Below are 14,291 nucleotides of genomic sequence, written 5' to 3' on the forward strand. Positions count from 1 at the left end.
AAATGTAAAAAAAAAACATCACCGCAATATGCGAACCCGAACCAACAGAGTTGACTTCAGTGGTGCAAAGAGTGTGTAGAGTGGGACGTGGAAGCTTGGAAATATGTGTTATGGCGAATCACGTTGCTCTCTCTGGCGAGCAAATCGACAGGCGTGAGCGTGGTGGATGACCGGTGAACGTCTCTTGCTTGAGCGCGTAACCACACCTATGAAATTCGGAGGTGGAGGTGTGATGGTTGTCCTGTTTTACTTGGTCATTTGGGTGTGCTGTTTTGAACAATTCTGCAATATGAACGTTGAACTTTAATTCTTTATTTACTAAAGTCCCAATATACGTATATGATGATGATGATGAACAGCCTATATTTCTACCCAATGCACGGTGAAGGCCTCTCCCATTGTGGGAGGTGTTGGGCCTACTACTCCCATGGTGACGCAATCCATATTGGGAGAGTGCATTTATAATTGGGTGAATGAATGTATGAAATTGGAAGACAATCACAAACATCCATGCCTACGCTGGATTCGAACCCGCAGCCAAGAGACTGCGGGTTCGAATCCCGCAGTCTCTTTATATATATATATATATATATATATATATATATATATATATATATATATATATATATATATAGTCGGATTGACAACAACAAAGAAAATGAAAAAATTACAAAATATCGCGATTTGCAAGTCGAAGTTGAACGAATCTGGCAAAAGAAAACGAAAGTTGTTCCCATAATAATAGGTGCTTTAGGCGCCATCCCTAAAACATTGAAAAAACATCTAGAAGCACTCGAGTTAGATGGATTAAAAATTGGGCAGCTGCAAAAGGCCGCTTTGTTCGGCACAGCTTTCATTTTCAGAAAGTATTTTCACAATATATATATATATATATATATATATATATATATATATATATATATATATATATATATATATATATATATATATATATATATATATATATATATATATATATAATGGAGTGGTTTCTCTTTTCTGCACTTTAATCTTTAATTGTTATAAAATTCATTAGGATTTAAAATGATAATTTAAAAAGAAAATCTGTGTAACCGTGTGATAACTTCCAATTGGAGGTCATTGGATCTATGACTTTTACCCTAGCTCTAATCTCCACATGTCTTACATATGGAGGTATATAAAAAACCATATAAATTTTCATGCCAATTCCAAAAAGATATTAAACCTGTTCTTTATTATTCGTGCGAGTTTGAGTTCAGATAATTTTGATCAAGAAACTTACTATGATTCATATACTTTCCCACAATTCCAAATCAATAGAACACACAATTGTGAAAGACGATAGCCGTGCTAAGGAAAATGCTGCAATTTTGCTTTGGTGTATAATAATATAAAACCATCGTTACGCCTCATAAACTGATGGTGTCTATGTGTCTAAGACAAATCCAGTTTATTACCGGATTTTTCATAGACTATCTTAATATCACGTTTCATATATAAGATGCATACGTTTCAAATTAATTTGAATTCAGATTTAAACATGATGATGTCATGTTACTCTTAGAACATGACATGACTTGCCATTGCATATATCTGTTAGAACATGTCCTATTATTAACATTCTAACGATAATTATCTGGAACTGTAATAACAATATTTGTATCATCGATAAGAATTTTATTTTTCCGTTTTGAGATTATCTGTGTGTTTTACACATTTCTAGCAAACATCTAACTGTTCAACTGCAGCGCCTCTTCTGGGGAAATCACCAATTCTATTACTTTTTTTTTCCAAAATGAATCTGTGTCATGTGTCGCATAAAACGAATGTTAATATTTTAATTCATGCATTTTGTTTTCTTGAAAAAGTTGTCTAAATAAAATACAAACAGTTGTGAAATTGACTGGATTTTTCTTGAAATATTCAAAGTAAATCGTGCCCATTTTTTATTGTTTTGCGTCGTTTTAAATAATAATGGTGGATATCATTCTAGTCCATTTTGTTATAACACGACTGCGTGCACTCTGTATACTGGTATAGTAGATAACAAAATAGTTATTTGCTTTGTTTTGATTTTAAAAATTAACTCGAAATAAACAATGGTATTTAATAATAGAAATTGATTATGATGGCTACGTAAACTAATCTTGTGACCTAAGAGTGAAATATCTGCATGGTCTATATTTTCGCTAGGTTTATCGCGTAGGTCATAACTATTATCATGTAGTGCATTTTCTTCCTTTTTAGAATGTCAAGGTTTCTGTTATATCTGCGTTTATGTTTTGTCATGAAATAGGAATTAATCGTGATTCAAATCACGTTTTAGAAGAGATTAAGTGACATTGCTGCTTCGTTTTCTACTTTGGGTATTCAAACATTTCAATACGACTTCGAACCTAGAGGAGATTACAGTAACAGTTTAAAGCAGAAATACCATTTGGAAGTCTTTTCTTGAAAAAGAAACGACTCATCGGAATAAAAAGAAAAAAGTAAGAATTATCTCAGAATTATTCATAAATTGGTAAGGTTATTTTAGTTTTTTTATCTCTAGTACTTTTTTAGATACTCATATGGCTAGATAACTGTTTGAGATTATTTTTAAATATACATGCAGTTAATCGATCAAAAGACGCATGTAGATCAGATTGGAGTGCAGAGGAATCGGAAACAGTGCTTCTCGATTCTTTTTGTACTACAGAAGTAAAGTTTAAGAATATAGAAAAAAAATAACATAAATATTTTATTACAGTGATGTCCTATTTATTGCAGACTTTATTATTATTATTTCGTCAATTTTCTTTCAAGCATTACGATTTTCAGAAATATTCAAAAAATAGCTTTCTTTATTTTCTTCTTTGTATGTAGCTCGCACGCTCGAATGCGCGTAATATTACAAATTAATATTGTTATATTACATACAAAGATTCTTCGAGATTCACAAAATTCCCGTACTCTTCACGTACCTGATCTCATTGATGTCTTCATTTGGGGTATATTTAAGGAATGAGTATTCCAACATGACCAGCCTTCAAATCTTGGTGAACTAAGGGATAAAATTACACGATATGCCCAACAGATGTCCCAATCCTTGTTTTCCAAGATGACAGAGAATCTTTACAAGCGCTACGAAACCTGTTGAAAGACCCGTGCCCATTTCGAGCACAGAATCTACCGTCGTTAATGCTTTACTCGGCCAATATTCCCCGGTCGTTGGGAATGTACGTATAATCATGTGTAGACATATATTGCTTTGTTTATAAACTCGTTTACTATATAACGTATACCGTTGTAGCTGTTCAATTCATGTTTTTTGCGTTATATTGTATTAGTACTGTTGGTGGAATTTTTTAAAAATTAAAAGCATATTTTATGTATTTTTTGTTAATGTGATTTATTTGTTTTTACATAAACCATAAACAAAACCCTGCTCTAGAGATTAACATGGAACTTATTCAACCGCTTCAGGCAGGGTGGTGATTGACTCACACCTGGAGGTGAACTTCATCTGCAACCTAGAGACATTCACAAAGCAACCATACCCACAACGGGATTCTAACCCAGAACGCATGAGTTTGCATGCAAATACGCTAATCACTTGATAGCAGACTAATATGGAAAGGCAGTAGCCAATTCATTTAAAAGACATTAGTTTGTTTTCATTGGAATTGCTCTATTCAAATATAGCTCTTCTTGATTTTAATCCGACTAAGGATAAACTACTGGCTACAAATTCTCTCATTTTGGATAATTTAAAGAATGGGCTTCTCCTAAAAAAGTAAACATTTTAATTTTTGAGAGAATCTTTACGTTCTCTGAGTATAATTAAACATTCCAATATCAATTTTTATCAGACTAATAGTATTGTTTTTACTTGATTATTGTAGGTGAACATGGAGAAAATAATCCTAGGGATTATACTTATCCTCTGTGTTACTACAAGTGTTACTCTTGTACAAAGTCAAGGAGGTAAGTATTTTTTAAAAAAAATATTAGTGAAGTAGAATAAAACTGTAAAACTATATAAAAATTCTTCTAGTTATCTAAATTTTCAACATCTATAAGTTCAGTATTCTGCTCGTTCTTCCTTTTAATCCGCATTTATTTGAAATGTCCTTCTAAATTTAGCAATTAGAGCATGAATCAATGAATCATTTTATACAAAATGCATGTGTGTTTTACCCGAATCCGCCAAGTAAGTAGTAATAAGAGTAACAATTCAATCCTTAAGCATGCGTGCGTAATAATGTCCACTTCAAAGTCCACATTTTAATGAAAAATGTATAATTTGAATTGCATGTATAGGACCGTTCCAGCTCTTTGCCTATTCTCATTGCTGCTCATCTTTTGAAGATGGAGGAATGCTTTCAATGGTGGGAAAGGTACATGTGTGCCCTCTGATAGGAGATTTCTACTTCGTAGTTGAGACTAAGATTCCAAGACTTATTATAAGGCTTTTAAGCTGAAGGTCAATTAGTGGACGTGACAAGATTTTCTCTCCCGGAAATTCGGGGTTTCTGTTCCTTCGAACAGTCTGAGATTCCACTGAATAGACAGGTAAAATCTAGGGATTTAGGGACTTGCCACCGTCTGCAAATCCAAACAGGTGCAAGTCCCACGATTCAACATCCCGTGGTGTGCACGTATATTGAGTCAAACAATACTAAACCCATAGGGTATTTTGAAGAGGCCATTAAACAGGCTACTGAGGAAGCAACTGTATTTTAATTCTCTTACATAATCACCTCTTATAAAAATACCACTTACAAACGCCTCCTACATACACAGGGGAAGTCTGGAAAGTTCCGATAAACACGAAGAAAAATGATATTAAAGCAACTGATACACTCACAAGAAAGAACATACGAGGATATAAGAACATAAGTTACCTTCATAACTCTGCTACGTATGCTATTTCTTGTGGTTATATTAGTTGCTTCAATATGATTTTGCTCTAGGTGTTTATCAGAACTTTTCAACCTCCCCTCCTTGGCACACACACACGAACGCGCGGGCGCGCGTGTGTGTGTGTGTGCCAGGTTTCCTTCTTTATATCTTCATTACTAGTGTGATTCTACAATTGAAGATATCTGTTGATTCTCATAATTTTATCCATTACTCTCATCACCGCGGCCTATAATCTTTAATTAATGAGTTCATGTTTAATCCCACCTAGAGATAAAATTGCTTTAAACAGTCTTGTTCTATGGCAATTTAATATTCTGTCTAATTCATTTCTATTTCATAGATTTTTTCAAGTAGTTCTCTACAATACGAAATAAATGGGGATTATTGAACACCTTTTCTCATCATGCCTTATCGTATGCTTGTAGGTATCTTATGAACTCCTGGAGTTCTAAATGACGATATTTCTACTCCCATGATGCATCAGTTTGTACCTACTCGAATAATGCAATAGCGTAATAGTGACCAGAAGATTGTTTAGTGGTTAAATTCAAACTTGCAACCTATCATACTAAATTCAGCATTCAAATGGGGTCAGTGAAGTTGCATTATTAAAGATTAAAGACTATGAAGTGGCTGCTTCATAGCAGCCACTCTCACTCAGGCTGAGTGAATGTTCACTCCAATCCTGTTACGTCATTCCCAATCTCAAAAAGTTGCACATCTGCAGTTTCAAAATTAATTTTGTATATCGGGCTTGATGGTTTTTTCCCACCTCACTGAGACAATTAAGAAATTAAAAATTTGTTTTCGGTTAATATTGGGAAGATTTTAAAATTAAAATGATGTAAATAAAGATTTTTTTAAATTCAGAGTTCGTATTTTCTTTCAGTGAGATGTAGTGGATATCCTGAGGTTAACTGTTTTGCACCACCACAGGATTTATGCTTCAATGGATGTCAACCCGGCACTGTGTGTTGTCTGAAAGAGTGCAATTTTGAGTGCGTTTAGGAAATAAATGCCGGATGTGATTCCTCAAGTTCTTCTAATACACGAATGGATTTTAAAACGATAATTAGGAAAAATCAGTTTATTGATATATCATGAAATGCTTGTTGTGTATTTGTATTTAGAAATAGTATTACACTTCATAAAGAAAACTTTAGCGAATAAATAAAATAAAAAGTTTGAATTAGAAGCTTCATACTGTAATTCCTTTGCCTTTTTGGTACATTGTCCTCGCGGTAATCAGATAACTAATAGTAATTTTATGATAAACTTCCCCAGTACTACTGGGGAAAAACACGCTAAATCCCCCTTTCTTGCTTTAAAGACCAAGTAATATTTCAAAACCATTTAATAACCTCGATTACTGTGTACAATAAAATGAACGTTCTGTTTAGTAGAATTTCGAATTATATAAAGTTTACCTCACTTAAACGCTAGAGAACAATTTACAGAGAGAGAGAGAGAGAGAGAGAGAGAGAGAGAGAGAGAGAGAGAGAGAGAGAGAGAGAGAAACACTGTCCAGTCTGCAACTCAACTTACCATGCAATCACACAAAAAATCTTTATGAAATTCTTCTTCTTCTTACGTGATTCCTTTAACGCACTGCGATCCCCTTTTACAAACAAACTGCTAGATGTGCAGACCTCTAATAAACTAAACCATTGGAAACTAATTTCAACAAAAAATGTGAAGTAATAAAAACGCTTCTACGCTGTTCTTAACCAATGTAACCAACAATAGTTTAGCACACTTCACGCACTCGATTTGTATAATTTAGGAGAACAAACTTCATAGCAAGAATGGTGACCCTCATTTGCATTCATAAGACAGTTTTTAATACGACGGTAAGACATAAGCTTTTTTCACGAATTGCTTCCTTATTGCATTAATAAAAACTATACCCTGTACTGTATAAAGGGTTTTTTAATGATTTCTTAAATTTGCAATGCTGTGCTTTGCAGCTACCATTCAAGACACACCCTAATCCGAGCAGATGGAAGACGGTGTAGCTACTTGAAGGCCACTTGTAGCTGCTACATCCAAGATGAGCTAAACAAACTACCTTTTGAATACAGGAACCTTAGAAACTACAATAGCCTGAAAAGAGCCTTAAGAACATATATTTACATTAGTGAATATATGTTCTTAATATATATATTTTTTATAATATATATATTATAAAAAATATAATATATATATTTAATATAAATATTTTATCTAAATATATTTACATAATTAACATTAGTGAACGCATAGCAAAAGTTTTAAAACCACTGAATATTTTTGTTGCCTTTCGACCGTTTAGAAAAATCTCCTCCGTTCTCACTTCTCCTAAGGACAAGCTTCTACAACTTAATTGTCCAGGTGTCAACCAGATTCCGTGCTCTTGTGGATTATCTTATTTCGGACAAACAGGAAGATCTGCCTATATTCGGCTAGAAGAACACCAATCTTATATTGAATACTTTAAACCTGAAAAGTCTGGACTTGCAGAACATGCCATCTTCACTAGCCATAGAGTTCATTGGAGAAAGACAAGAGTCCTTCACAAACGTCGGTTCCTCATGGAACGCCTCTATAAAGAAACATGTGAAAATTTACTTCATTCTCCTAACTTAAATAAATCCGACGGCTTATGTCTATCCTCTTTATGGGAGACAGTACTTTATAAATCAGCTAATCTTTCCTGATTTTTTATTGTATACATTGTGTTTTTTTGTTAGGAAATTTATTGACCTTTTTAGTTATCTTACACCAGCTACTTAGGTGGCGCTTTTTGGAATTGTCAGTTATTGTTTAATTTGAGCTTAAAATGTACTGAAGATGCCTATGACACACAGGCGAAAATTATACAATTAAATAATCTTTGTACTTGAGTTTTCCGTTATGGCTGTAAATTATTCTAACATGGACGTGGTTTATATTTTCCTTCCTTCTAAAATTAAAAATGTTCATAAAAATAACAAATAAAGAATAAAATAAACTCGGCAAAAAGATTCTCTTTTCATAACTTTAGATTGTAAAATTATGTTTTTAGGTTAAAGAAATTCGATAGAGGCTTGCAGAAATGAATCTTCAGCTTCTAACAGCCGGAGACTGCGAACAGGTGAGTGAACAACTATGTTATACTGGATTTATAATTGCAGTGATGTAAGAGAAAGAGCTTAATTTATATCATACACAAATTATAGCAGAAGAAGAAGAATGCGATTGCACATTGAATTCCATTTGGATGGAAAGATCGGTGTTTGAATCTTTTCCACGAAGCAAATTCCCTTAATAAGGAGGTTTTTCCTCTGACGATGAGTTAGAAAGTCTGAAATTGTGCAGGACAGATCTTCATTATCCCGGAAACTCGGATAGTTCAGTGCGCATACGGACAAAGAATCCAGAAGAACACACGCAATCGTCAGACATTATGCACTTCCTTAATAGCGTTGATTATTTCCGCTGGAACTCCAAATTACAAAATAACATCAGCTGCATTTTGGTCGACAAATGATTAATTGTAAATGTGTCCTTTGTTTAAATTTAAATGTTTATAATTTAAAGAAAGATCCGGGACCTTACTTCACTGTCCGAACTGAAATGGGAACGACTGTAATTTTAGATATCGGAGACTTATTCTAATTATCCATCACTAAACGTTTATTTTAATATTACTAATGAAGAATTAATAAAACAGTGTTCCCTTAATCATCCCATGTATAACATCACGCATCTCTTCCATTTTCAAATCAATCCATTCTTCGCATTCTATTTTGTAACTATTGTCGTCACAGATGATGGTCTGTAATATTTAGACCATAACATTGGCTTTAATTAAATATTTATTATTATTTAATATATTATATTTTTCGTATTAATCGAAGAAATCGGTTATGAGACAAATGCGTTTAAAAGAATAGTGTTATGTTTAAGTTAGATTAGTTCTATTAATTTGAAAACCTTAATATCGGAGATCTATTTGTTTATTAATAGGGAAGGCATACCATACAATGTTAAAAACGTCAATCTAGTTAATTTCTTACAAAATATAATCCTTCCTTACCGATAATAAAATTATAAATAATACTTTAACGTGCTAGTGTGGTGATTAAGGGTTTTCCCCTTCAGGAAATTCGACTTTGTTTATAATATAAAATAAAATAAATAAAAATTAAAAGTAATGAATTCCAAAAACCTTAACAATGTCTTATCTCCCTTAATTAATTATTAAATTAACTGCATTTAAAGGTACTCTTAATTAATTATTAAATAGTACATTTTTATATGCAATAATAAAGCAAACTGTTATCCTGTGCATAACTAGTATAATCCTTTCTATTTTATTATTATTATTATTTTTAGATGTTCGGTGCAATTGTCACCTACATAGTGGTATTAATCCAGTTTCAAGCAAGTGAACACAACTGCGCAGGCTCAGGAACAAAACATGACAGCAATATTACAGCGTAAAAGTCACTCTTCAAGCATCACTTTACAAATATAATAAATTATGTGTTTTATTGCATTTTAATGAAATAACCGTGCTAAGACAGTGATATGTGATGGTCATAAAACATACGTTTCTGTATATATATTTATTAATTTATCGATGGCATTATTAAGGCAATTCAATATAGTGTCATATTAAAGAAGCGTGAAGTCTAATAAAAAAAATAAAGAAGACTAGATGCAGCCTTTGCTTTTTTTTAAACCGGTATATTTTAATTTAAAATATACCACTTTTATTACTTTTTTAGGATTAGGGAGATTTCTAACAGTGAATAAATTGCAATCGATCTCTTCAGTTGCCATTTAAATAATTTCCTTCGTTTTTAGCCATTATAATATTTGATATCTTTTATAAAGCAGAAATCAGCAAGTCATTATCGATTGGAACGTGAAAAATATTTTGAATTTAATAATTTTTGATAACAATTGCATACGACATCAAAGTCAGTTCAAAGGAAGACATTTCATACCAGATAATATTCAGATGAACCTTGAAAATGCACAAATAACTAATATAAAATGACGTATTGAATTACCTGAAATAAATATAAGCAAGTTGTTTTTGTTTGTTCAGTTATTTTTACAACATGTGAAAATATTAGAAATATTACTAAATTCTACTTAACTGAATATGTGGAATAACGACGCGGCTTACCAATTTATCAATTTCATTTTCTTAGGAAAAAAAAAGGAACAGAACGTCAAGTTGTGTGTAACTGGAATAAAGCTGTTCTAGTGTATATGTGCGAATAAAAATAAACAAAACGGGATTTAGGAATTGCAGTATACTCAAGCAGAAGCTGAGAAAAAAAAATTTAAACATTGACTTGGAGATGAACCAACCTAGTTCAAGCCCTTTTGGATAAACACGCATTTGTAGATGGGAAGGATTAGGTTTAAAGTTTATGACAAAGCGTTGATAAATTCATAGGAAAATAAAAAAAGATCTGTAACTGAGTTTCATAGATGAGGATGTCTGAATGGTTAAATTAGGCGTAAGGCAAAAGGTTGTAAACTGTCTCCAATCTTATAACATCGTACATATCGATCACATTATAAAAGGAAATCGTACTACACCTGCTGTGAAACTGGAGATATCAAAATTAGTATTCGTACTATAAAATGCAAAAATTGGATAACTTGAGAGAGAGAGAGAGAGAGAGAGAGAGAATGGGAATGGAAAATTACAAATGTAACAACCCTCCAGAACAACGTAAAGCAATCCATCGACACAGAAGATTCTAAAGGTGTACCACGTTATTTGGCAAGGCTGTGGCACTACTACAAAAAAATGCATAAGTAAAATATCTTTAAAATAGAGCGAAGGAAGAAATGAGATATGAAATGATGCCGATGTGAAATATTCCTTAATAAAACAATCACAGCATTAACTAACAAAACAGTGACTTCGAAATATTTCATAGAGAAATCATCAATAAGAAAAGTCGAACTATAGAATTCAAAAATCCTTTTCGAAGATCCAAACTAAAGCAAAACCCCAACTCTTTAAGAGTTATTTTTGCTTTCTTGGAGTGTAAATAAAACGGACTTTAATTAAAACAATTTAAAAATTAAGAAAACTGATAAGACTCCAACTAGCATGCAAATATTCATGAAGTTGCATTTTATATTACTCTGAACTAATCAAATGAGACAAGAAAGATAGGAGCACACCACTCCAAATCAAGCTAACAAAATTTGTGAAATAACATATAAAAGTAAAATATCTTTAAAATAATTTGTTTCATTAAAATGGTAAACGCAAGTATGAAATACAATACAAAGAATAAAAATATGTAAAAGAAAATTTTTTAAAGTTACAAACAAAATACCTGCAATGACCTGAGCGACTGAGGTATATTGGCATACGTTATTCATAGCAGCAAATATTGTACTGCTGTATTTGCGCATGTCATGAAATTTGCTTTTTTTTCCCCGCATTTACTCCTTTTTGCTTTTTCTATCTTTAGTCTTTTGTCTTTTCCATCTTTAGGAATTTTAGCAAATAAGCATATAGATATTACTTAAAACCTAAGTAAATTTTAATAATATTCAGGTTTGTAAATTTTTAACTAAGTGGTTTGTAAGTTTCTGTGACGCATCTAGCTATTAATTTACACAGAAGGATTATACTTACACCTAATAAGAAGGATCGATTCGCTTTGAAAAACCGTGATCCAGTGAAAGATGGTTGGCAATTGAGACAAGCAGTCTGAAATGCCGAAACCTGCAAAATATTTTACTGATGTTTAACTTTCCTCATAAGTGAAGCTGCAAGAGAAGCGAAGAAATAATATTAGCGAGCAATTTCATTTTTACGGTAAATGAAGATGTGGAATAGGGTCGTGGTGATCTTACAGCTTTGATGAACATGATTTGGTTTGGTTGGAATACGAGGAGGCAAATAAGTCTACGAAGTTACTAGCTGTATGCTAACTGTTTTTTTTTTTTTTTTTGGAGGCAATCCGCAATAAATGTAGATGTCACTCCTTCAATAGTCTAGAATGGACGTTTCGGCTGATTTTTTCTAATAACAAAATTAAATTTCCAGAGTGCTACTTTTCCCTTCTAAATAGAGCTCTTACAAATATGCCATTCCCAGTCTACATGGAGTTGGGTTTCCTGGTAGAAGGCTGAAATAATAATTTTAGTGCTCTGAATGGTAAAATTTTTTTTTCTTCTTTTTTTGCTGTAATCGGTTAATGTGCTTTTAGGGACCAAACATGAAATAACATCACACACACACACACACACACACACACACACACACACACACACACACACACACACACACACACACACACACACACACACACACACACACACACACACACACACACACACACACACACACACACACATTCCCACCTTCAGTAAATAAAAAACGAAACAAATATGCTAATGTGCTAATGTCGTGTATTGGAAAAAAGTAGGAGGAGGTCATTAAGGGCTAATTTTTTAAAATTACAAAAATAAAAGCATTAAGGTTTAAGATCACAAAATGACCGCTCTTTCCAATCAGACTGTCGCCATGATTTGAAAGATATCAGAGCAACAGTGCGGTAGGGAACAGCCACCATTTTGTGAACTTTATTCAAATCCGATTTTATAAATTCTTTATGACGTAATTTTTTATGATTTCTTTGATTAAAGAACAATAATTGTAAAATTGTATTATAAGTATATTATATTAAAATAATAGAAAAGCATATCATATACAGTCCGACCAGAGAATAGAGAACCCTCTACACTTCCGCGCATGGCAGAAAAGGTAAATCCATTCCGATAATAGGGTAATCAACGAGTTTCGTGGGATGAGTGTTTATTATTTTACACCGGAAAATTAGCTTTTCTTTTATGAATATTCTAATTTTTAAATTTCTTTTTCCAATTAAACATGAATTGACTTTTCCTGGCACTCTGCCATCTGCGGTTCTCTCAGCTGTGGACAGACTGTCTCATTAGTATTCAAACGGACTAGTTTTAGGGTTGCAAACCACTTTAGTAGTATATAAAGAAAAAAAGCCGAGTAATGTTGCACGAATGAAAATATAAATCCTAAAAGAGCAGAGTTCTTTACTCACTTGTTCGCACTTAGCTCTTGTTAGGTGTTGAAGATTTATTTCTGCAAGCCGTTGTTGAATTTCCTTAACCTGAAATGATAATTTTTAAATATAAAATCGAATATAAAATCGAATATAAAATCACATATAACCAAAGTATAATCAAATATAAAATGAAACACACAAACCCAAACATAACAGTAAACAGTTACTGAAAAGACGAAACCAAATTTAAATATTCATATATTCTAATAATTCAATGTCAATGAATGATTCAATATCAAAAATACAATTTTTGGGGTGATAGTACTTACAAGACTAATAAAATGATGATGATGAAAGGAGACGGTTCAGATACTCCAGTCTAATGTTTGATCAACTTATTCTAAAAAATATATAAATATCATCTGCGCTCTTACGTTCAAAACTCACTGTGAGACCAACGCCATGCTTATTAGAGGTACGAAGTGATCTGAAAAGTCTGCATTTGGTTTGAAGAGTAGTATCTCCTGACTATTTAACCCATCAATCATTCATAGTACTATCGTGTACTCATTGTTATGGTGGGAATCCTCAAACAAATTTAGAAGTAATGTTTTTTTGCATTCCTTGTTGAGAATGCATCATAACCTCCCCTACCCTGAAATTAGAGCTACAACAATATAATAGCAACAGCAACTGCAATTTTGAGTGGCCACTTTATCAGAAGAGCATTTAATAACCATCGATTGTAGAGTGGATGGTGAAACGTTGCTCCTGATGTTGATAATTCATTTCTTACTAAAGGACCTCCAGGTTTCAAGCACATTCTGAGAGTAATCCCTTTATGTCAAGAAATGAAGCTTTTCGGGATGAAGAGAGTATACGCTGACAACTGTCATGATCGCATTTTGTAGTGATGGAAATTGATAACAATCTAAGAATATTTAAATTTAGTTTTGGCTTTTCAGTAACTTTTATCTGCTGTTTCCACTATTACATCGATCGTCTGTAATAGTGGAAATTCTAAGGTTAGTTTTTTAAAGAAGTTATTTGAAAAATCTAAGTTTCTGGGAGAATGACACTTGTTTTATCTTGCCAGAGATTTACAAACAAACTGAAGAACTGGAAAAAAACTTAGAAGGAGTTTCTCTAAAAATATAACGTTTTTTTTTTTCGAGCAGCTTAGCGGTCGCAATGCAAGCGTCTCTTCTTACTGAGCTACACTTGCATATTAACTACGGTTTATTAAATATTAAGTGAGTTTGTTACGAGTTTGGAAAGAAGTCAATTTGAACCTCTTCTAGAAAGGGAAGAATCTTTATATATTTTTTGTTGGTTTAGTTTGTTTGACATTTA

At 32.6% G+C, this 14,291-nt stretch overlaps 1 protein-coding gene across 1 annotated transcript in view; it reads left to right on the forward strand.

The window, feature by feature from the left end:
• LOC150105974 (epithelial sodium channel subunit beta-like) overlaps positions 1-14,291 on the forward strand; it is a 114,062-nt gene that overhangs the window by 37,095 nt on the left and 62,676 nt on the right. The window contains exon 4 of the mRNA XM_090394603.1: positions 3,867-3,948. Within this exon, the coding sequence (XP_090250729.1) occupies positions 3,867-3,948 (82 nt within the window). The remainder of the gene's footprint in view (positions 1-3,866; positions 3,949-14,291) is intronic.

The sequence above is a fragment of the Typopeltis vanoorti genome, chromosome 6, assembly GCF_054136105.1.
Source record: "Typopeltis vanoorti isolate ZY-2024b chromosome 6, IOZ_Tvanoo_1.0, whole genome shotgun sequence".
NCBI classification, from domain to species: domain Eukaryota; kingdom Metazoa; phylum Arthropoda; class Arachnida; order Uropygi; family Thelyphonidae; genus Typopeltis; species Typopeltis vanoorti.